Source organism: Triplophysa dalaica, chromosome 14 (genome assembly GCF_015846415.1).
Source record: "Triplophysa dalaica isolate WHDGS20190420 chromosome 14, ASM1584641v1, whole genome shotgun sequence".
Lineage (NCBI taxonomy): Eukaryota > Metazoa > Chordata > Actinopteri > Cypriniformes > Nemacheilidae > Triplophysa > Triplophysa dalaica.
Window position 1 is genome coordinate 12,255,622 of NC_079555.1, and position 25,535 is coordinate 12,281,156.

At 38.8% G+C, this 25,535-nt stretch overlaps 2 protein-coding genes across 2 annotated transcripts; both read right to left on the reverse strand.

Moving 5' to 3' along the window:
* Positions 1-2,569: 2,569 nt before the first annotated feature.
* Positions 2,570-5,781, reverse strand: LOC130435643 (extracellular calcium-sensing receptor-like). The gene is made up of 6 exons (XM_056766408.1): positions 5,567-5,781; positions 5,116-5,407; positions 4,168-4,959; positions 3,790-4,017; positions 3,538-3,661; positions 2,570-3,465 (listed from the first exon to the last, which is right to left on the reverse strand). Exons 1-6 carry the CDS (start codon positions 5,779-5,781, stop codon positions 2,570-2,572), a joined length of 2,547 nt encoding a protein of 848 aa, XP_056622386.1.
* An 11,478-nt stretch (positions 5,782-17,259) lies between these two features.
* Positions 17,260-20,362, reverse strand: LOC130435708 (extracellular calcium-sensing receptor-like). The gene is made up of 6 exons (XM_056766492.1): positions 20,163-20,362; positions 19,669-20,005; positions 18,856-19,614; positions 18,480-18,707; positions 18,228-18,351; positions 17,260-18,155 (listed from the first exon to the last, which is right to left on the reverse strand). Exons 1-6 carry the CDS (start codon positions 20,354-20,356, stop codon positions 17,260-17,262), a joined length of 2,538 nt encoding a protein of 845 aa, XP_056622470.1. The 5' UTR covers positions 20,357-20,362.
* Between the last annotated feature and the right edge of the window lie 5,173 nt (positions 20,363-25,535).

Genomic DNA, 25,535 nt, shown 5'->3' on the forward strand with positions numbered 1-25,535 from the left:
GTTTAAATACAAGTTTAGAAGTATAGACTGCATGAACGTGATTTACAAATTCACTCCAAAAGTGGTAAAGGATGAGCTTTACTCGCCCTAAGTATAAAGTCTTTACACTGCGCGAGTGCAAAGGGACAAAAGCAGATAACCCACTATAATCAGGATGCTATGTGCTGCGTAAGTAATCCTTGTTATTGTTTTTTTCTGTTTACTCTCTGTAAAATTGTAGTACACTTTTTGCTATATACACCAGTAAACTGTAGTAAATTCTGAGGTGCTGTTATATTTAAAAGCTATATGTAGATTTTATAAATGTTTTCAAAAATAGGCTTCTAACTACAACTATGTTGTATAGCTTAACACAAATAAATGATGAGACACCCGATGGACTGTTATTTTTCTTTACTGAACTAAAGTTAACTGAAAAGTTACTATCGTGTAACAGAAGAGATGGATAGCCAACCAAAACACTTAACAGTGTTACTCTCTAGCTATGGTTATTTTTATTAATTCCACAGTCTCCTGAAGACTCCATACACTACATTACTGAATTGATAAACTGGAAAATACTGTTTTGTAACTTAATATTTACTACTTAATATTTTATTTTAATATTTTATGTTATGGTTCAAAAACATTGTGTATCTAGGAATTTTTACAACAGTTTACTATTATAAATTATACGTTTATTGCAATATTTGTTTTCATTATTTTACGTTTTTTAGTGTTAATAAACACCATCACATGCTTTTATAGTTAAACCTTTGTTAGCTAAAGTAGTGATGATAGTTAATATCACATATAAAATGGTTTATTGCACCCTCAAAAAGCATGTGCAGCAGCCTCCACTGCTCTGCATACCGTCGCATGAATTTTAATTAAAAATTTTAATGCAAATGAAAACCATTCTATGGTCATTAGTAATTTTAAGTGAGGCTTACATTTATGTACTTAACAGATATAAAAATGTTGAATTTACAAATCTTTTTATTTTCCGTATTTAGTGACTTTGTTATTTGTTCACTTTCAGCTTTACAACTTGGCATTCACACACAGCCACATTGTAAACTATTTAAGGCGGATTTATGGTTATGAATTGGACCTGCACCGGAGCCCCTAAGCCATAAGCTACGCATTGGTTTACTTGTGCGTCGACATGCAATTACATACACAGACCATTGGTAAGCAGGGAATGTTGCTGGTGCAACCCTGAATATCAATGCAAACGGCGAAGAAGCAGCAGTTTGTTGTTTATGTTGTCGGAGAAGCATCCTCAGTCATAGCTGCAAACAGACAGCTACTTTTTTTGCTGTCAACAAACCGTTTATTAAGATTCAGAAATGCAACGCTATCCCTGTGTTTGTTTGAGGGAGGGGTTCTAGCAGACCAACCACAACCAGTGGGTTGATTCACTGCTAATATTGAAATATTGATTGACATCTGATGATATCTCTCCTTGAACGAAGTCTTTACTTTGACATTCGGCAGCAGTGTAGTGCAGTTGCCGATCTAGAGATGCTCAAGAAGGCAACATTGTATTTGAATTAAGTTTCACTATTTCGCTTTGGGTTTGGGATTAGTGAAAAACTTTTCATTGTGTAGGTTAGCGTTAGGCTCCGTTAACAGATGATTAATTGGATAAGAGCGATCTGATCCCAACATACATATCATTATTTATTATCATTATATTTACATCAGGGTTGGAAATTAACAGATGCTTTGGAAAAAAACGGACAACAAGGTGAACAAAAATGCTCTCCAAATTCAAGGTGAATGGGGAATACTGCCCCTGCAGAATAAAAAGTAACTACGACTGTCGCAATCTTCATAAGATTTAGTAAAAATTAACAAATATGGGTTACAGCATAACATTTTGATCTGTTACAGCTTTAAGCAGAACAGCCTATCACAGCCTGTCATGACCCTGTCCTTCTTGTCCAGAGTTTTGTAGTTTTGTAGACAGGGTCATGACTGTACCATGTCTTGTGTGTGTGTTTCGTCTACTGTGGGGACACGTGACTGTTTGTTATGACATTGCGCCACTTGTCTCGTGCTTTGGCCCCTCCCTCTAGTTCCCAGTAATCTCCCCATCGGTGTTTCATTCCCGTCTTTGTGTTCCCCTTTATTACGCCCCAGTTCCCTCTGTCCTGTGCTGGTTCGTTTTGACGTGTTTGCCATTTTCCTGCCTAGATCTTGTAAGCCCGGATAATACCCTGTTTTGTTCTTGTTTCCCCTTGGGGAAAGTGTTTGTTTGCCTTTTCAATCTACACCGAGTTCCTGTTTTTTTTTAGTTTGCCCCTTCGTGGGTAAAAAAGTATTTTATCTCAACTTTAACTGTCTGCATCTGGGTTCTGCCCAGAAAAGTCAGATTCTTTCATGTATAACTTGAAGCCATTGAATGAGTATAATAAAAATTGTGCTTTAACTAATTTGCATTTAATCATAGGACTATGACTAAAACTAAATATAAAATTGCTGTTTAAATTAATACTGGTGTCTGGGGAGCTGGAGAAACATTTCAGAAACTTTTATTTTTATTTATTCTATCTAGTATTTTATAAATTAAACACACAGATCATTACTTGCCCATCATGTGCCTCTTAGAATTCTTTTCTGGTTTGAATAAAATCAAATAACATTTTGGGAGAAAGATGCAGAACAGCAAGCCAAAACTAGAGGCTAAAATAGCAAATATCTCCACAGCTACTGTAAACTTTCCAGGAGAACTGACATAAGCTGGAATAAAAGCGATCCACACAGCACAGAATATGAGCATACTGAATGTGATGAATTTAGCTTCATTGAATTTATCAGGCAGCTTCCGAGCTAGAAAAGCCAGAATGAAGCACCAAAGAGCAAGAAATCCTACATAACCCAAAACAGCCCAGAAGCCAAGAGCTGAGCCCACATTACACTCTAAAATTATCCTTTCTTTGAAGTAATTTATATTTTTAAAAGGAAACGGAGGAGAGGTTGTCAGCCAAAGTATACAAATAAGCACTTGTATTAGTGTGAATCCAAGAACACTGAGTCTCTGTTGTACAGGCCCAAACCATTTCATGACATTACTTCCTGGAAGTGTGGCCTTGAATGCCATTAACACAACTAATGTTTTACCCAGAACACAAGAGATACAGAGTACAAAAGTGATCCCAAACGCTGTGTGACGTAACATACAGGACCACTCAGTGGGGCGACCAATGAAAGTAAGTGAACAGAGAAAACACAACATTAGTGAAAACAGGAGCAGGAAGCTCAGTTCTGAGTTGTTGGCTTTTACTATTGGAGTGTTTTTATATCTAAAGAATATGACTGCAACTAACACTGTTATAAATGCACCAACAATAGAAATTGTTGTGAGCAAAATTCCCATGATCTCCTCATATGATAAATATTCAGTCTCTTTCTTAACACATCCATCATTTTTCAGATTTGACCAGAAGTCTTCATTGCACCGCAGACATGTCACAGAATCTGTTAATGATTAGTAATTTTTAATAACAGCAATTTCAATTTATTTTGTTCTTTTTACATATGTATTTTTACCTGTCATGTTAGTAATTTCACCTTCCGTACATGGTATGCAGTCATAACAGCAGACAGGTCTTCCTTTCTGTACAGCCTTTCTAGTGCCTGGAGGACAACTCTCACTGCACACAGACACAGGCACCTGCAACCCAAAGATTGAATTTTTTACTATAATGCTGTTATACAGTATGTATTATTACATTAGGTTTTGACCAAATAGACATTGTGATAACACACAATACACGCAAATGACATGTCCCGTAATCTCACCTTTGTCTTATTATTTGCCCATATAATTGAACCAATGTTCACTGACAAGCGATCTTTCACAGGAAGAGATGCATCATAAAGTCCAACGGAAACAAATACATCATGTTTTATTTGACCTAGTTGCCAATTTATTATCTCATATTTTGCCACTGCCTCTCCATTTTCATCAAAGTAAACCTCCTCGCCATCTTTGGTTTTGAAACTGACTTTTCTCAGGTTCCTCAGAAACTGAAAGAGTTGACACACACATGCACACACACATGCACACACCACACACACACACGCAAATTGATACACATTTGTTATATTTTTTTTATGTGACAACACTTTAGAAGAGTGGAGGTACATGGAGGTACATTATATATAGTGTTAACGCACTGTTGAGGGATCAGTCTTTTTCTTTGTTGGACATTTGTCTGTGCAGCCCAGAAGGTCATGAATTGCATGAGCTACAGAGTAAACTCCTTTATACACATTACTGAAGATGGGCATGAGTGACATGTCTGTAAATGTGTTTGGCATGTCAGACTGTTCCTCCTCGCCTGTACATTCAGTCGTGAATGTTGAATCATTCTTATTGGAATATTTACACTGAAACAAATCTTCCCAGAGCTCAGTGAAAATGGCACTTCCCGATGACTTCAGTGGTTTTATATCTAATATGAAATCTTTTAGACCTGTTACTTCATTTTTAGGTATAGTCAGCCCAACAGCCCCGTGCAAAATATGGTGTTTATCCATACTGGCAATGACTGAATCTGAGATCCAGCCCTCTGTGCCCACCCACTGAAATCCTGTGATATTGTGTTCAACAAATTTATGTAACAGGACCTCCAAGTCCCCGTATACAAGAAATCCCACAATCACTCGAGAAGTAGACCTTTTAATCTGCTCAATTATTCGCAGTACTTTATCTTCCGGGTACGTTCTTAAAAACGGGAGGGAATATTCCAGACAAATGCCCATCTTCTCAGCTACTTTAGTGAAAGTGGCCATTCCAGTATTGCCATAATCATCATCTGTTCTAATGGCGCCCACCCAGGTCCAGCCAAAGTGTCTGACCAGTTCTGCCAATGCTCTGCTTTGATAATAATCACTTGTTATTGTTCTCAGAAATGAAGGATATTTGATTTTGTCACTGAGACACTCACAGGTGGCATAATGACTGATCTAGGAAAATTTGAGCGATTCAATTATTATATTATATTAACATCAAAAAATATAAAACTTTTTTGGACAATTTAAATTCTGGAAGTTTATACTGAGAAAATAAAGCCATACAGTAACATAGAAACGAGATGATAGTAAAAATAAAACAATTAATACCATTGGAAGCCTAAATGGTCCAATACTTTTTGCCATTGCCATGCTTTTTGAGGATGTTGTGTCTCCAAGTACAGCTTGCACATAGCCTTGCTTTGTGCAAGACCCATTAGAGGTTGTGTTCTCATGCCCATTAACAAGAGCCATAGTCACTCGAACAGCCATTGCCATAGAGCCGCATGTGTCATAGACCCTGTAGCCCAACTTGACCCCCGGCAGCAAAGTAGAGCTGTTGTTAATTTCCTCTATAGCGTAGAGCATTGACTGTGCATACTGGAAATCTCTGTAATTAAGACTGGTTAAAAAAAAAGACATTCATTACATTTAGGTAAAGCTAAATGGAAGTTAATTCCAATATTATTATTGAAATAAGCAGTAATAGGTGTGTCAATAACATAAATAAAACCTAAACATTTATTTAAAAAGACAGCACTGATTTTCAGGTGTTCCCTACCTGATGCACTTCAGTGGAGGTGGTGTAGTTAAATATGTTATTTGTCTGACCTCCCAGCTACTGTGGAAGGAGAAAACCCCTCCAAGTATGATGTCCCCATCTTTCCATAGCTGAGGGTAGACAGGCTGTCCTTGCAGAACGCAGGCAGTTTCATTTGCTCTGGTGAAAGAAACAATGGTCATTACTACATGCATGAGGGCAAATAATGGCTCCATTCATCAATTTAATAAATGCAGCTGTATATCAGAGATGTGCTTGGTTTGATGTGCCAATAAAGTGATCCGGAACAGTTCTGCAATATTTATAGAGATCAAAGGTACTAATTCTCTGTGGAAAAATGACAAACTTGGACCTCTTTTGAAGGAGGTGCTTCATTCTGACATTATCAGGAAAAAGTATGGTAAACTGAAATTTCAGTTTTGCAGAATATTGGAAGCAAGTGTTGCCCCCAAAGCTGTAAGCTATTTAGAATCTAAAATGCTGAAGAGAACTTATTTAATGTAATACATTTCATGCATTAACAGGGGAATATATTTTAGTGTTTATAGGTGTAATTATATGTTGTCGCCGCTAGAGGTTGCAAAACAACAAATACCACAGCTATTTTGCATGTTTTATGAGATTCACTGATCGAATGCTGTATGAAAAGAGTGACACAATGCTGGTTTCAGGCCAGGCCATTTAATAGAGAGTGTTAAAATAAAACTATTTCTTCTTAGAAATGGCCTGCTACAGCGCCTCTGATGGACAATTTTAAAGGCAATTTTCTAAATATTAAAATGTTCACCCTCACCCTATTTTCAGAAAGTTCTTTCTTTGCCAATCTAATATTGTCCTATCCTAATAAACAATGCATCAATGGAAAGCTTATTTATTCAGCTATAATTCTCAATTTAAAAAATAATTCCCTTATGACTGGTTTTGTGGTCCAGGTTCACAAATAGTAGTCTAATAGTCAAATGTTGTGTTCGATAGAACAAATACAAAATATACAACAATTGTCTAATAGGTTAATTAATGATGCCCCAGAAATCTCGATTGCCAACATTCTTCCAAACATCTATCGTTGTGTTCAACCAAACAAAGAAATGTATACAGGTTTGTAACAACTTGAGGGTGATTCAATTTTGATTAAAACCACAGACTTACTTTCCCCTTGGAAATCACAGCAACCAGCCTGCTGTCGGACATGGTTCTGTGGTCCAGCTCAAGTAGGACAGACCTCATAGTTGAGTGGACTGTACCTTGAGAAGAGGTCATTAACAAAGCTTTTGAAATAAAGAATCTCCTATATGCCAACTTGGCAGTGGAGGCTGAAGATCGGGGATGGACAGCGAAATTGTTCCCGGTGGAAGTGGGGTGCGGTTCTTTGTTTCCAATTTCACTGGAAGGACGTGGAATTCAGAGGACAGTCCCAACGGACTGTAGTCAAAGAATTTGCCCTATTGCTGAGAGAAGTTGCTGGACACAATATGGGCTGCCCAATGACCACGAGATAAAATGGTTGTGTCTTGTGATGTTAGACCATACGGAACCGGGGGAACTGAGCATGCACTAACTGTGCCAGTGGGGCTGTACCGCCCTTAGCCAACAGGTCAGCGCGTATGGTGGCGTTGATTTTGGTAATTTGTTGTAATATTATGCCATATGGGACCGAGGCAATGAGCATGCATTGAGGGTGCCAGTGGGGCCATACCGCCCTTAGCCAACAGGTCGGTGCGAATCCACTTAATGCCAAATAATTCATATAGTTCGCTTAACGTATGTGACATGAACGCCATCCCTTGATCCGTGAGAATCTCCCTGGGGATCCCCACACGGTATCGTGTTGCATAGTCCACCAGAACTAATGTAAAACAATGTTCTCTTGCGGATCGTTCTAATGGCCCGATAAGGTCCATCCCAATTCTCTAGTATATGCAACAGACCTGCTCAAATGCGATTTTGATCGTCTTATCCTGCGTCTGTTCTAGAGGAAAGTCTTTGCGATCCGAGAGGATTAGCCTCTCGATCTCGCGCTGTTCTCTTGGTTAGCACTCGGAAAGCCCGGATCAGTCTCTCCCCCAGCCCCCTTTCCCTGATGAGAGGTGTTCATTATTGTGACCGAAGAAGGCCATGGTAGCAGTATTATTCCACAATTTGTTTTATAAACAATTATTGTCAAATTCATTATCAGTGCACAAAAAATAAGTACACAAAAATATTCCATAAAAAAATAGATTGCCGTCTTTAAAGCAAAATGTTAAATGGGTGCAAACCCACCACCTACTTTGTTGCAGTCTTGACCAGATATTGGTTCTGATTTATTTACATTATTATACAATATCAGATATAATAATATAACTGCAAGCAGTAATCATCGGGTTCGAGCAGTCTAAGGGGACTAAGGTCGACTGCCTTCGCAGAATACGGTCAGGAATCGCACCATAACACATCCGCAACGGATGACACTTACCCATATCCAGAAAAATGAAAGAAATGGTCAGCAACGGTTAATACAGACCACGCATGCTTACACTCATATGCAGGTTTAAACAGATAAGGGACGAGTGAAATTAACCAATTCTCATGTCTCTACGATGTTCTGTTCCAGAGATATAGGTCTAGCTTAATGGTTGCTAAGTTAACCTGTTTAGTTGCTATGGATGTGGCATGGCACCTGCCATACATTATGATAGACGTGTATACATTTTTTTTAAGGCTTTAGGCCAGGAGCATCTTAAATAGATACATTGATTCACATTCATAATATTCTAGAATGCCATGGCATTTAAATTATGCTTAATTTTATACAAACACCTCACATAATACAATATACCCCATTTTGATGTTTGCTTTGAACTTCAGGAAGTCATGTTTACCATGTCTAAATGCCTAAATTTATTGAGCTGCTGCCATGTGACTGGCTGAGTAGCAATTTGGGTTTACATGCAATTAAACTGGTTTTATCTAATAAAGCTTTGTTATATATATATATCAACACTCATCTTAAAAGCAAGCAGACATGTGCTATATTTATAGATGTGTAAATATGGAGCAACGTTTAATGTGTAATACATTATATTTCTAACACTGTCTTCCTGTGAGACACATTTCATTACACACACATGCACACTCTCGATCACACAAGACACACAGAACTATACAGTGCATTCAAACTCATATGATACAGAGGGAAATGATATCCATAAACACACACGCACACTACACACCTTTATCCTGCACATATTTATCGTTCCTTTAGCAAAGCTACATGCATTGTGATCTGGTGACTCTATAAGAAAGCCATCGAAATGAATGTCTCTTCCTATGAGCATCACATTTTGCATGCTTGTTAAGTGTTATAATATGTATAATAGTACTACATGGCAAGTAAGTTGGATTATTTATTAAGGAGTATCGACATATAACATACTCGTTTCACGCTAATATAATAAAGGACCCTGTTATGGTCACAAAACAAAAAAAACTCAACATGATTTTGATGATTATTGACCTAGAGAGTCCAAAGAAATGAACTGAGGTGGAAATTTTGAAATTGCTTGAAAGTCCTTGAACAAGTTTGAAAAAGTAGTTTTTTAAATCATCACCAATATCTCACAAACCATTTGATAGACATCAATGGTTCAAGAGGCAAAGTTGTTATGAATAAGGAGATCTATCGTTTGATATCAATAGTTTGTGTATTACTCAAATGTCACGTGACGAACAGTTGTCTAGGCCACCAAAAGACATGTGCATTTTGCCATTTTTATTATTATAGCGCCACCTAGTGTCCAAACGCCACGTTCTTTTTTATGTGACATCCTAGTGATGGTCTCCAGATATTTCCTGAGCCCCTTGCTGAAATGTTAAACCGTTGTTGATTTGAGGCCATTTAAATGTGATAGGCTCCGCCCATTTTTTTATTTTGGGGCCCCTAAGCGATCGTGAAAGGAAATTTCAACTTTTTTTGATAATTATTTACCTTCACACTCCACACAAGTCATCTACATTGGTTTGGGTCTGATCGGTCAAAAACTCAGGGACAAGTTTGCGAAGAAAGGTTTCTATCAATATCTGCGATAACTCACAAACCATTTGATCGACAGAAGTTGTTCTAGAGGCAAAGTTGTTTAGAATAAGGAGATCTATCATATAATACAAATAGTTTGGTTATATGTCAAGTGTCACATGATACACAAATGTTTAAGCACTACTAAAGCGTTACTTCGCCCCCCGGTGGCCAAATGAGTTCACATTTCTTACAGACCTTAAGGACCTTGAGATGAATAAGCCCAGCGAGTGTCGTTTTGATCGGCCTCCGTTTACCCGGTGTAATGAGTGCTCAAAATTCATTGGCCAATGGCGGCCATGTTTTTTGACATACGTCAATGTCCTTTTAGATATTCATGAAGCATGAGACAAAGACCCACCATACCAATTATCAAGTCATTCGGGCAAAGGGTTGCGTAGTTATAGCCATTTTCTAGCTCATTCAAATTATAGCGCCACCTAGTGGCCAAACGCCACATTTTTTTTATTATAACTCCGGACTGAGGGTCTACACATATGTTCCAAGCCCCATGAAGATATCTCAAACAGTTCACGAGTTATGGCCATTTTAGCTAAATATGCCACTTCCGGTTTGGACGTTTTAGCGCCACCTAGCGGCCGTGAGCAGAAAATTCAACTTTTTTTCGATAACTATTTACATTCACACTCCACAGAATTCATCAACGTTGGTTTGGTTTCGATAGGGCAAAAATCCAGGGACTAGTTCATTTTTTTTTTTTTTCATAAAATGCAAATTAGCGAAAAAATTTGCATACCGGAAATGAAATCGGAGATATACGTTTTTTAAGTTTTGAGCCAGTGATTACACTGATATAAGACACTTGGGTGTGCGACCAATGGTTTAGGAGTATAAGGCGCAAACGCGCTTTTCATCGTTGTAGCGCCACCTATGGGCCGATTTGGCTGGCTCCGTGTATCTGAGTAGCGACAAGGACTACTACCATCTGACCAAGTCTCAGCTCTGTCGGTCTTACGGTTTGGGCTGCAGCATCAGTTTTAGGGCAGAATAATAATAAGAATTAAAGCTGCAAGCAGCATTTAGCGGGTTCGAGCAGTCTAAGGCCTCTATTGGCCTTGCCATTGTCAACTAGGCTCAGGAATGGCACCGTAACAAATCCACAACGAATGACACTCTTCCACACCAAGAAATATGACAGAAACGGTCGGTAACTTTTAATACAGACCATGCATGCTTACACTCGTATGCAAAAACGGGCGTAAACCGATAATACCTAAGGGACGAGTGCAATGAACCAATTCTCATGTCTCTACGATGATTTGTTGCAGAGATATAGATCTGGCTAAACGGTTGCTAAGCTAACCTGTTCGGTTGCCATGGGTGTGGAATAGCACCTGTCAATTAATAACACATCAAACCACAAGTCAAACGAACCAAGCCCCGTGTCTCTATAATATTCTACTGCAGAGACGTAGGTCTGGCTAGACGGTAGCACAAAAATTAATCTGTTTGGTTGCTAAGGGTGTGGCTTGGCAGCTGTCAATTGATAAAGAACGAAGCCATTAGCAAAACAGAGCAACTCCTGTGTCTCTAAAACATTCTATTGCACATATATAGGTCTTTTTTGTTAATACAATGCACATTCTTCAAAATAGCTCATTTTGTGTTCTGAAAAATTGATTAAAAAAAATAAGACCAATTTAAGTAGATAATTGATTCACATTCATGGTCTGCAACAATATTCCAGAAGACCTTGCCATTTAACTGATGCTTATTTGGTTGAGTCTGGTGACTCTGAAGGCCATTGGAGTACAGTGAGCTCATTGTCATGTTCAAGAAACCAGTTTGAGATCATTAGAGCTTTCTGACATGGTCCATTTTTTACTGCTGGAAGTAGCCATCAAAACATGGACATGGTTGGCAACAATCCTCAGGTGGTATGTGTTATCTAATATATCCCATACCATATATCCAATTGTTTCTCCATTTTGATGCTCGGTTTGAACTTCAGCAAGTGTGTTTACCACGTCTAGATGCCAAAATGGATTGAGTTTATGCTATGTGACTGGCTGATTAGCAATTTGATTAGCAAATGATATATTTATTAAAGACAGGTTTAAAATAGTAATTTAAATGTATGATATTTCACCTTTTTGACTGTTGTGAAGGAATGCCTCTTCCGATAAGAATCACATGTTGCATGCTTGTTCAGTGTCATAATATGTGTAATAGTACTTAATGGCAATTCAGTTGGATTATTTATTAAGGAGTGGCGACCTTCACCGTACTCGGTTTACGCTAATATAATAAAGGACCCTGTTATGGTCACAAAACAAAAAAAACTCAACATGTTTTTGATGATTATTGACCTAGAGAGTCCAGAGAAATGCACTGTGGTGGAAATTTTGAAATTCTTTGAAAATCCTTAAACAAGTTTGCAAAAGTAGGTTTTTTACATCATGCCAATAACTCACAAACCTTCTGATAGACGTCAATGGTTCAAGAGGCAAAGTTGTTATGAATGAGGAGTTCTATCGTTTGATATCAATAGTTTGTGTATTAGTCAAATGTCACGTGACATACAGTTGTCTAGGCCACCAAAAGACATGTACATTTAGCCATTTTTACTGTTATAGCGCCAACTAGTGTCCAAACGCCACGTTATTTTGTATGTGACATCGTAGTGGTGGTCTTCACATATTTTCTGAGCCCTTGCTGATATGTTAAACCGTTCTGGATATATGCCCATTTAAATGTGATAGGCTCCACCCATTTTAAGTTTTGGCGTCCCTAAGCAATGGTGAAAGGAAATTTCTACTTTTTTTCAATGATTATTTACAGTCACACTCCACAGAAGTCTTCTGCATTCTTTTGGTTCCGATCGGTCGAAAATCCAACGACTAGTTTGCGAAGGTAGGTTTTTGACCTCATCAGCGATAACTCACAAACTATTCGATTGACAGAAGTTGTTCCAGAGGCAAAGTTGCTCAGAAAGAAGAGTACTATCATATGATACCAATAGTTTCTGTATATGTCAAATGTCACGTGATACACAATTGTTTAAGCACTCCTAAAGCGTTATTTCGCCCCCCGGTGGCCGAATGAGTTCACATTTCTTACAGACCTTAAAGATCATGAGACGAATAAGCCCAGCGAGCGTCGTTTTGTTCGGCCTCCGTTAACCCGGTCTAATAAGTGCTCAAACTTCATTGGCCAATGGCGGCCATGTTTTTTAAGATACGCCAATGTCCTTTTAGATATTCATGTAGAATGAGACAAAGACACACCATACCAACTAATAAGTCAATCGGGCAAACTTTTGCGTAGTTATGGCCATTTTCTAGCTCATTCAAATTATAGCGCCACCTAGTGGCCAAACGCAGCATTTTTTTTACTGTGACCCCGGATTGAGGGTCTACACATATGTTCCAAGCCCCATGAAGATATCTCAAACAGTTAAGGAGTTATGGCCATTTTAGTTCAATATGTTACTTCCGTTTTGGACATTTTTGCGCCCTCTAGCGATGGGGGATGAAAATTTCAACTTTTTTTTAATAATTATTCATATTCACACTCCACAGAACTCATCAGCGTTGGTTTGGTTCCAATAGGGCAAAAATCCAGGGACTAGTTCATTTTTTATTTTTTTCATAAAATGCTAATTAGCGAAAAAATTTGCATACCGGAAATGAATTCGGAGATATACATTTTTTAAGTTTTGAGCCAGTGATTACTCTGATATAAAATACTTGGGTGTGCAACAAACGGTTTAGGAGTAACATGCGTAAACGCGTTTTTTATCGCTGTAGCGCCACCTATGGGTCGATTTGGCTGGCTCCGTGTATCTGAGTAGCGACAAGGACTACTACCATCTGACCAAGTCTCAGCCCTGTCGGCCTTACGGTTTGGGCTGCAGTATCAGTTCTAGGGAAGAAGTATAATAATAATAATAAAACCAACAAATACAATAGGTTTCTAGCCCTTCGGGCTCGAACCCTAATAAAACTAACAAATACAATAGGTTTCTAGCCCTTCGGGCTCGAACCCTAATAACAGCGGTTATCAAATCCGTTATAAACAAAACCCCTTTTGTGTTTCTTTCTGGCAGACTGATTACCAATTGAATGACCCAACTTCAAATATCATGGTTAAACATGGTAACAATGGTTCTACTACAATCGCCATAAATAAACAGTGTTTACTATAGTAAAACCGTTTTTAAGTGGTAAAAAGTATAGTAAAACCTTGATAAGGTATTCTATTATCGTAATGATCATTTTTAATTGAAACACCGCTTCTAAATATTGCTGTGAAAATGTATTAATTCATTCTCCATGGTCATAATAATAATGGTCACGGATTGTTTGTGCTTTTGCATGTACTGTGTTTGCAATGTGATGCTGACCGTGACTTCTGTGAAGAGGTGGGTAGAGTAGCCAAAATCTTTACTCAAGTAAAAATACAAGTAACTAGAGAAATTGTTACTCAAATAAAAGTTTCTATTTTTTAAATTAAAAAGTAAAAAAGTAAAAAAAGTATGCAATGAAAAACCTACTCAATTAGATAGTTACTTAGTTACTTTGTTATCTTATAGGCATACAATCATAAAATTAATATTAACGCCAATATTTAATATAATATTGTAATCAATATTATTATCATAAGCAGATAACTTTGCAATATACACACAGAGACTAAGGAATAGACAAACACAGAAGAGACAAGCATTTATGTCAATTTCATCTAGTCCCAATGTCAATGAAGCCTACACAACTACAACTTATTTAGAATAATATAGACCAAACTAATGTCAAACTAAAGTGAACATGCAGAGATTTGCATTTACAACACATTTTACTAAACTCAGAGCATTTCCTTAGATGATCTAGAACATCTGTAGTGCTCTCTTATATGAAATACAAACAGATTTTTGACAAAACTAATGTTTTCTCATGTTGTGTCGCACACGTGTCTTAAAAACATACAGTAAATAATGAACCACACGCACATCCACAAGTTCCTTCTGTTCTTCAAATGTATATCTGCAAGCCCAGGTCTCTGTGTCAAACGCATGTTGCTGTGTCTGACGAATAGGTCACGCGCATATGGCGGACATTTATCATTTCTGGCAAACAATTTGACACATTTGCAGTTTTGATTGGATATTGTAATAAATTTCCATAAAAGGGAAGGAAGGAGTCGGGAACCAGCAAACATTAAACACAAAGTTTTATATAAATAATAACAGCCGGCGGCCCCTCACTGACGACCGCCGGCGACATAACATAAACAACAAATATAAATATAAATACAAACGTAAAACATGTTCGGGCCCGGTCCTCTCTCTTCGACGGTCCGGTCGCTCGTTCCTTTTATATGCTCCCTATCTCCTACGTGATTCGAGCCCGGTGTGCGCACAGCTGGCGCTAATTCACAATAACTCACCGGACTCGAACCACGCTCTCGCCCCGCCTACTCTACTACAGATATATATAAAGATTCATATCCACTTCATCCAAAGCTCTTTGTGATCTGCGTGTTCTTAAGTTTCGCGCTACGAGGATTGAGTAATCCGCCGCTTCATATGATTCAGATCGTAATGCGAACTGAACAAATCATTTGAGCTGGTTTGTGAATCTATTCAGTTTTGCCCACTGTTCAATAAAGGCTTTCAAAAGATTTGACAAAAAAGAATCAATCACTCGGGAAGGCACGTAAAAGAGACCACAACATTGAAATAAAAAACGCATTTTATAATGCATATTTTAAAATGAAGAAACGAAGGAACGTCACGCAGTGTAACGAAGTAAAGAACAGATTTTCTATTACAAATTTACTCAAGTAAGAACAAAAGTACCCACCTTTAATTTTACTTCAAAATAACATATTTTCCTAAATTTTACTCACGTAAATGTTACGAGGTAAATGATGTTAGTTACTACCAACCTCTGCTACTGTGACTTACAGATTCAACAACTGTCACATATTTACATACTGTGTAGTGTGTTTCACGTGGACATTTTTATTTTTAAGTGCAATGTTGGCTGTATCTGCTGTTTTTTAGGATTTAGCTCTAACGATCAAAGTAATAAGATGAAAACCAATTTCAGAACCTACATGACATTCCAGGATGATCTTTTCTCTATAATAGTTCATGTTGTTATGTGGGAAAGGTGGAGATATTGTTAACCAGAGCACACAAATTATGACCTGTATTAAAGTAAGAGAAACAACACTGAATCTCTGTTGTACAGGCCCAAACCATTTCATGACATTACTTCCTGGAAGTGTGCCCTTGAAGGCCATCAACACAACAATTGTTTTCCCCAGAACACAAGAGATACAGAGTACAAAAGTGATCCCATACGCTCTGTGACGTAACATACAGGACCACTCAGTGGGGCGACCAATGAAAGTAAGTGAACAGAGAAAATGAGAAGAGCAGCAGGAAGCTCAGCTCTGAGTTGTTGGCTCTCACAATAGGTGTTTCTTTATGACGATAAAACATAAATGAATCTTTTTAAGTTTTTACTTTGACATTCGGCAGCAGTGTAGTGCAGTTGCTGATCTAGAGATGCTCAAGAAGGGAACATTATATTTTAATTAAGATTCACTAGTTCGCTTTGGGTTTGGGATTAGTGAAAAACTTTAGCGTTAGGCTCCGTTAACAGATGATTAATTGGATAAGAGCGATCTGATCCCAACATACATATCATTATTTATTATCATTATGTTTACATCAGGGTTGGAAATTAACAGATGCTTTGGAAAAAACGGACAACAAGGTGAACAAAAATGCTCTCCAAATTCAAGGTGAATGGGGAATACTGCCCCTGCAGAATAAAAAGTAACTACAACTGTCGCAATCTTCATAAGATTTAGTGAAAATTAACAAATATGGGTTACAGCATAACATTTTGATCTGTTACAGCTTTAAGCAGAACAGCCTATCACAGTTCAGCGTATGAATATACTGGCCTTTCATGATCCCGTCCTTCTTGTCCAGAGTTTTCTAGTTTTGCAGACAGGGTCATGACTGTACCATGTCTTGTGTGTGTGTTGCGTGTACCGAGGAGAAAGGTGGCTGTTTCTTATGACATTGCGCCACTTGTCTCGTGCTTTGGCCCCTCCCTCTAGTTCCCAGTAATCTCCCCATCGGTGTTTCATTCCCGTCACCTGCCTGTTACCTTCCCTTTGTATCATCCCTCATTTGTGTTCCCCTTTATTACGCCCCAGTTCCCTCTGTCCTGTGCTGGTTCGTTTTGACGTGTTAGCCATTTTCCTGCCTAGATCTTGTAAGCCTGATTATACCCTGTATTGTTCTTGTTTCCCCTTGCGGAAACTGTTTGTTTGGCTTTTCAATCTACCCTGAGTTCCTGTTTTTTTTTAGTTTGCCCCTTCGTGGGTAAAAAAGTATTTTATCTTAACTTTAACTGTCTGCATCTGGGTTCTGCCCAGAAAAGTCAGATTCTTTCATGTATAACTTGAAGCCATTGAATGAGTATGATAAAAATTGTGGTTTAAACTAATTTACATTTAATCATAGGACTATGACTAAAACTAAATATAAAATTGCTGTTTAAATTAATACTGGTGTCTGGGGAGCTGGGGAAACATTTCAGAAACTTTTATTTTTATTTATTCTATCTAGTATTTTATAAATTAAACACACAGATCATTACTTGCCCATCATGTGCCTCTTAGAATTCTTTTCTGGTTTGAGTAAAATCAAATAACATTTTGGGAGAAAGATGCAGAACAGCAAGCCAAAACTAGAGGCTAAAATAGCAAATATCTCCACAGCTACTGTAAACTTTCCAGGAGAACTGACATAAGCTGGAATAAAAGCGATCCACACAGCACAGAATATGAGCATACTGAATGTGATGAATTTAGCTTCATTGAATTTATCAGGCAGCTTCCGAGCTAGAAAAGCCAGAATAAAGCACCAAAGAGCAAGAAATCCTACATAACCCAAAACAGCCCAGAAGCCAAGAGCTGAGCCCACATTACACTCTAAAATTATCCTTTCTTTGAAGTAATTTATATTTTTAAAAGGAAAAGGAGGAGAGGTTGTCAGCCAAAGTATACAAATAAGCACTTGTATTAGTGTGAATCCAAGAACACTGAGTCTCTGTTGTACAGGCCCAAACCATTTCATGACATTACTTCCTGGAAGTGTGGCCTTGAATGCCATTAACACAACTAATGTTTTACCCAGAACACAAGAGATACAGAGTACAAAAGTGATCCCAAACGCTGTGTGACGTAACATACAGGACCACTCAGTGGGGCGACCAATGAAAGTAAGTGAACAGAGAAAACACAGCATTAGTGAAAACAGGAGCAGGAAGCTCAGTTCTGAGTTGTTGGCTTTTACTATTGGAGTGTTTTTATATCTAAAGAATATGACTGCAACTAACACTGTTATAAATGCACCAACAATAGAAATTGTTGTGAGCAAAATTCCCATGATCTCCTCATATGATAAATATTCAGTCTCTTTCTTAACACATCCATCATTTTTCAGATTTGACCAGAAGTCTTCATTGCACCGCAGACATGTCACAGAATCTGTTAATGATTAGTCATTTTTAATAACAGCAATATCAATTTATTTTGTTCTTTTTACATATGTATTTTTACCTGTCATGTTAGTAATTTCACCTTCCGTACATGGTATGCAGTCATAACAGCAGACAGGTCTTCCTTTCTGTACAGCCTTTCTAGTGCCTGGAGGACAACTCTCACTGCACACAGACACAGGCACCTGCAACCCAAAGATTGAAATTTTTACTATAATGCTGTTATACAGTATGTATTATTACATTAAGTTTTGACCAAATAGACAATGTGATAACACACAATACACGCAAATGACATGTCCCGTAATCTCACCTTTGTCTTATTATTTGCCCATATAATTGAAGCAATGTTCACTGACAAGCGATCTTTCACAGGAAGAGATGCATCATAAAGTCCAACGGAAACAAATACATCATGTTTTATTTGACTTGGTTGCCAATTTATTATCTCATATTTTGCCACTGCCTCTCCATTTTCATCAAAGTAAACCTCCTCGCCATCTTTGGTTTTGAAACTGACTTTTCTCAGGTTCCTCAGAAACTGAAAGAGTTGACACACACATGCACACACACGCACACACCACACACACACACGCAAATTGATATACATTTGTTATATTTTTTTTATGTGACAACACTTTAGAAGAGTGGAGGTACATGGAGGTACATTATATATAGTGTTAACGCACTGTTGAGGGATCAGTCTGTTTCTTTGATGCACATTTGTCTGTGCAGCCCAGAAGGTCATGAAGTGCATGAGCAACAGCGTAAACTCCTTTATACACATTACTGAAGATGGGCATGAGTGACATGTCTGTAAATGTGTTTGGCATGTCAGACTGTTCCTCCTCGCCTGTACATTCAGTCGTGAATGTTGAATCATTCTTATTGGAATATTTACACTGAAACAAATCTTCCCAGAGCTCAGTGAAAATGGCACTTCCCGATGACTTCAGTGGTTTTATATCTAATATGAAATCTTTTAGACCTGTTACTTCATTTTTAGGTATAGTCAGCCCAACAGCCCCCTGCAAAATATGGTGTTTATCCATACTGGCAATGACTGAATCTGAGATCCAGCCTTCTGTGCCCACCCACTGAAGTCCTGTGATATTGTGTTCAACAAATTTATGTAACAGGACCTCCAAGTCCCAGTGTACAAGAAATCCCACAATCACTCGAGAAGTAGAGCTTTTAATCTGCTCAATTATTCGCAGTACTTTATCTTCCGGGTACGTTCTGAAAAACGGGAGGGAATATTCCAGACAAATGCCCATCTGCTCAGCTACTTTAGTGAAAGTGGCCATTCCAGTATTGCCATAATCATCATCTGTTCTAATGGCGCCCACCCAGGTCCAGCCAAAGTGTCTGACCAGTTCTGCCAATGCTCTGCTTTGATAATAATCACTTGTTATTGTTCTCAGAAATGAAGGATATTTTATATAAAACTTTTTTGGACAATTTAAATTCTGGAAGTTTATACTGAGAAAATAAAGCCATACAGTAACATAGAAACAAGATGATAGTAAAAATAAAAAAATTAGTACCATTGGAAGCCTAAATGGTCCAATACTTTTTGCCATTGCCATGCATGCTGAGGATGTTGTGTCTCCAAGTACAGCTTGCACATAGCCTTGCTTTGTGCAAGACCCATTAGAGGTTGTGTTCTCATGCCCATTAGCAAGAGCCATAGTCACTCGAACAGCCATTGCCATCGAGCCGCATGTGTCATAGACCCTGTAGCCCAACTTGACCCCCGGCAGCAAAGTAGAGCTGTTGTTAATTTCCTCTATAGCGTAGAGCATTGACTGTGCATACTGGAAATCTCTGTAATTAAGACTGGTTAAAAAAAGACATTCATTACATTTAGGTAAAGCTAAATGGAAGTCAATTCCAATATTTTTATTGAAGTAAGCAGTAATAGGTGTGTCAATAACATAAATAAAACCTAAACATTTATTTAAAAAGACAGCACTGATTTTCAGGTGTTCCCTACCTGATGCACTTCAGTGGAGGTGGTGTAGTTAAATATGTTATTTGTCTGACCTCCCAGCTACTGTGGAAGGAGAAAACCCCTCCAAGTATGGTGTCCCCATCTTTCCATAGCTGAGGGTAGACAGGCTGTCCTTGCAGAACGCAGGCAGTTTCATTTGCTCTGGTGAAAGAAACAATGGTCATTACTACATGCATGAGGGCAAATATGGCTCCATTCATCAATTTAATAAATGCAGCTGTATATCAGAGATGTGCTTGGTTTGATGTGCCAATAAAGTGATCCGGAACAGTTCTGCAATATTTATAGAGATCAAAGGTACTAATTCTCTGTGGAAAAATGACAAACTTGGACCTCTTTTGAAGGAGGTGCTTCATTCTGACATTATCAGGAAAAAGTATGGTAAACTGAAATTTCAGTTTTGCAGAATATTGGAAGCAAGTGTTGCCCCCAAAGCTGTAAGCTATTTAGAATCTAAAATGCTGAAGAGAACTTATTTAATGTAATACATTTCATGCATTAACAGGGGAATATATTTTAGTGTTTATAGGTGTAATTATATGTTGTCGCCGCTAGAGGTTTCAAAACAACAAATACCACAGAAATTTTGCATGTTTTATGAGATTCACTGATCGAATGCTGTATGAAAAGAGTGACACAATGCTGGTTTCAGGCCAGGCCATTTAATAGAGAGTGTTAAAATAAAACTATTTCTTCTTAGAAATGGCCTGCTACAGCGCCTCTGATGGACAATTTTAAAGGCAATTTTCTCAATATTAAAATGTTCACCCTCACCCTATTTTCAAAAAGTTCTTTCTTTGCCAATCTAATATTGTCCTATCCTAATAAACAATACATCAATGGAAAGCTTATTTATTCAGCTATAATTCTCAATTTAAAAAATAATTCCCTTATGACTGGTTTTGTGGTCCAGGTTCACAAATAGTAGTCTAATAGTCAAATGTTGTGTTCGATAGAACAAAAACAAAATATACAACAATTGTCTAATAGGGTAATTAATGATGCCCCAGAAATCTCGATTGCCAACATTCTTCCAAACATCTATCGTTGTGTTCAACCAAACAAAGAAATGTATACAGGTTTGTAACAACTTGAGGGTGATTCAATTTTGATTAAAACCACAGACTTACTTTCCCCTTGGAAATCACAGCAACCAGCCTGCTGTCGGACATGGTTCTGTGATCCAGCTCCAGTAGGACAGACCTCATAGTTGAGTGGACTGTACCTTGAGAAGAGGTCATTAACAAAGCTTTTGAAATAAAGAATCTCCGGTATGCCAACTTGGCAGTGGAGGCTGAAGATCGGGGATGGACAGCGAAATTGTTCCCGGTGGAAGTGGGGTGCGGTTCTTTGTTTCCAATTTTACTGGAAGGACGTGGACTTAAGAGGACAGTTCCAACGGACTGTAGTCAAAGAATTTGCCCTGTTGCTGAGAGAAGCAGCCACTGGCTGTTGTTGAAACGGAAGGACACATTATGGGCTGCACAATGACCACGTGATAAAATGGTGTTGTGTGTTGTGATGTTACACCATTTTCACTGGAACGGGGGTACTGAGCATACATTTAAGGTGCCAGTGGGGCTATACCGCCCTTAGCCAACAGATCGGCATGTATGGTTGCGTTGATTTTGTTAATGTGTTGTAATATTATGCCATACGGGACCGGGGGCACTGATCATGCATTAACAGTGCGGGCAGTCTAATGGTTAGAGAGTCGGACTCATGACCAGAAGGTCGCCCTTGAGCAAGGCACCTTACCCCCACTTGCTCCCCTGGCGCTGCAGTGATAGCTGCCCACTGCTCCGGGTGTACGTGTGTACATAATTGCAGTACATGAGTTCACAACTCACTGGACGGGTTGGTGGCAAGGGGGAATACCGATCCGCTGTGAAAGAATCTTACGTTGTGCTGGAGAATTCCATTACCCTCATATCTAGGATCGCCATCCGACTGAACCACTTTTTTTCTTGTGTACAGGTGTGGGGACGTGACCAGAAAAGCAGGAGACAATGCTTGCATTTCTACAAAAACTTTTTTATTTTGAATTACCATACACCATAGCTGACCCTCCTCAGGGAGAGGCCCAGCCAGCTCTCCCAAAAACACAGAGAGGCAGCCTTTTCTACCCAGAGGATCAAACCACTTTAACCAAATGGGTGACAATTGAAATTCATATAAATAAACAGTACAACTAAACCATAATTAACATACAAGTTAGATAAATGATTTTACTTAAAAGTAAATTATTGTACCTTACAATAAGTAAAAATAATACCCAAAGTAACAAGAATAAACCATTTACACAACACATAACACAACCCCCCCCCTTCAAACCTAATAAATGAACCAAGCCTACATTACCCATAATTACTGAGAATCAAATAAAAAGGGAAACAGGAAAGCTGCACACCCTCTTAGACCCCGCCCCCCAGAACCATGCTGCAGCCATGAACCCAGAGTCAAAGGTATGAGAATTTACAACTTCTAAATAAAGTAAAGAAATGAAAACGACTTGTGTCTTTCTTCCAATCTAATGTGCACCTTAGACTAGAAAAAGAACAGAAAACATTTCCAATAAATTAACCCCACAAACATAATGATATAAAACTAACCCACACATTACTGAGGGTGATGTTAAATCTTCACATCTTCCCCCTCCTCCAAACTCTCGCACGGTAAGCGAGAGAAAAAATCAGCGGTCACATTTTCTGACCCTCGCCGATGTCTCACTGTGAAATAAAAGGGCTGCATAGCCAAACTCCAGCGAATTACCCGAGCATTCGTATCCTTCATTTTGTCAATCCACTGAAGTGCTCTATGATCAGTTTCAACCACAAAGTATCGTCCAAAGAGATAATATTTAAATGAATCAAGAGCCCACTTTAGTGCTAAACACTCTTTTTCAATAACTGAATCTCTCGTCTCTCGTGGATACAACTTTCTGCTCAAATAAGCTACAGGATGTAGCTCCCCTCCCTGCTCCTGTTTTAAAACAGCTCCTAATCCTACTCCAGAAGCATCTGTCTGTAACACAAACATCTTCTCAAAATCAGGACTGTACAAGACAGGATTGGTTATTAATGCATCCCTCAAATCCTGAAAAGCTAATCTGGACTGTTCAGTCCACTGAACCTGATTTGGACATGACTTCCGTGTCAAGTCTGTTAGTGGCGCTGCCCTGGTGGCAAAATGAGGTATAAACCTACGATACCATCCAGCTAAACCCATTAAAGATCGAACCTGCTTTTTTGTACCAGGGAATGGACAGGTCTGAATAGCCTGTTTCTTTTGGATCTGGGGTTTAATAACACCATTACCCAAGATGTAGCCCAAATACTCCGTTTCACTCTTTGCCAAAGAAGACTTTGCAGGATTAATTGTCAACCCAGCATCCCTAATCCGCTGAAACACTGTTGCAAGATGATGAAGGTGCATTTCCCAACTATCGCTAAATATCACAACATCATCAAGATAAGCTGCTGTGAAGTCACCTAATCCTTGCAAAACTGTTTTCATCAACCTCTGAAAGGTTGGAGGGGCACCATGCAACCCGAAAGGAAGGACTCTGAACTGCATTAAACTGGTAGCAGTACGGAAAGCAGTCAGTTCTCGGGATTCAGGAGCCAAAGGAACCTGCCAGTAGCCTTTGCACAAGTCTATTGTACTGATGTATTTAGCTTTTCCCAACTTCTCTATGAGCTCCTCAATACGTGGCATAGGATACGAATCAAATTTGGAAACGGAGTACAGATAGCGAAAATCAATACAAAACCGCAAACTTCCGTCTTTTTTTGGTACCAACACTACTGGATTGCACCACTCACTCTTCGACGGATCTACAATACCCAACTCTTGCATCATCTTAACTTCCTGCCCAAAAGATGAAACCATTCTCTCTGGGATCCAGTAACTCATTCTTTTTACTTGGGCATTCGGTTTCAGCACAATATGATGTTCAACAACAGTGGTACAACCTGGAGTATTTTTAAACAATTGTGGATCACATAACCCCTGAATTTGTTTTTTCTGCTCCTTCGACAAATGATCCAGATTGACTGGTGTAATATTCTGAGTAACAGGTAGATACTGTTCCTCTACCTCCTCTTCATCCTTAACCACCCTGATCAAATTTACCCTGGCCGACTCGGGTTGTGGGAACCATTCCTTCAAGAGATTAATATGCAGAACTCTATGGGAACGTGAACCACCCGGAGTACTAATCTCATAAATTACAGGCCCTAATTTTTTCGTAACCTTGAATGGACCTTGCCATCTACCTAACAGTTTGTTCTCTTCGGTGGGAAGCATGACTAAAACCTGCTGACCTACATCAAAATATCGCCGTTTAGTCTTTACATCATACCAGCATTTCTGGCTAAGCTGTGACTCTTGCAATTGTTCTACAGCCAATTTGGTCATTCCACTTAATTTCTCCCTCATTTGCAACACATAATCAATAACACTGACTCCACTAGACATCTGTGAACTTTGCTCCCAGGTCTCTTTCAACAGAGCCAAAGGGCCCCGGAGTCACACTAAGCTCAGGCTTAGCCCCAAGAGGAACATAACCAACATGAGCAAACTTTTTACTCAGATTTGGACACATTGGTTTCTTATGGCCTAACTGTCCATCAACTATAACACTTTATTGTCCCATCTGTAGTTACATAAGTATTCTCAGTTGGTTTTAGATGTCCATTGCCCCTTCTCTTACCCCCTTCTTGCATGGAGGTTGTCTTACGAAGAGGAAACTGATCCTTAGCCTTCCACTGCGAGAAACTCCAAAGCTCTGTTCTTCTCCTCGCTGCTACAAAGATATCTGCCAATCGAGACGCTTCCTCAGCAGAAGATGGATCATGTTCTCTAATCCAAGTTTGCAGTTCAGGACACAACATTCTCACAAATTGTTCCATGGTAACAGTCTCCGCAACCTGTGGTACTGTCTTTTGGTCAGGTTCCACCCATTTGTAGAACAGATCTTTTAAACGGACATACAGTTCCTTAGGAGTTTCTTCCACTTGCACCTCTAGAGAGCGGAATCTTTGGCGATAAGTCTCACAATTAATGGAATATTTCCTTAATATCGCTTCTTTCACCTGCTTGTAGTCGTTCACTTGTGCTATCTCCATAGCCACATAGGCCGCACAGGCTTTACCAGTGAGAAGCGGGACCAGGCGTATAGCCCATTTTTCTTTAGGCCATTTGCAGACTCCAGCAATTCGTTCAAATGTAGTCAAATAAGGTTCTATATCGTCTGACTCACAGAATTTCGATATCTTTGGCTCCTTCAAGAAACTAGCTGCACTCGAAGACCGCACCACATCAGAAGCTCCAATAGATACATCCAGACCAGCT

What these genes read in the sequence shown, in the direction of transcription:
- LOC130435708 (XM_056766492.1), bottom strand. Translation starts at nt 20,356, where the DNA reads ATGCATGTAGTAATGACCATTGTTTCTTTCACCAGAGCAAATGAAACT. An exon ending in CATCTTGTTTCTATGTTACT is followed by an intron (nt 19,615 to 19,668) that starts GTATGGCTTTAT and finishes TGTCCAAAAAAG; the next exon opens with TTTTATATAAAATATCCTTC. An exon ending in AACAGACTGATCCCTCAACA is followed by an intron (nt 18,708 to 18,855) that starts GTGCGTTAACAC and finishes CAACTCTTTCAG; the next exon opens with TTTCTGAGGAACCTGAGAAA.
- LOC130435643 (XM_056766408.1), bottom strand. Translation starts at nt 5,781, where the DNA reads ATGGAGCCATTATTTGCCCTCATGCATGTAGTAATGACCATTGTTTCT. An exon ending in AAAAGACTGATCCCTCAACA is followed by an intron (nt 4,018 to 4,167) that starts GTGCGTTAACAC and finishes CAACTCTTTCAG; the next exon opens with TTTCTGAGGAACCTGAGAAA. An exon ending in TGAAATTACTAACATGACAG is followed by an intron (nt 3,466 to 3,537) that starts GTAAAAATACAT and finishes AATCATTAACAG; the next exon opens with ATTCTGTGACATGTCTGCGG.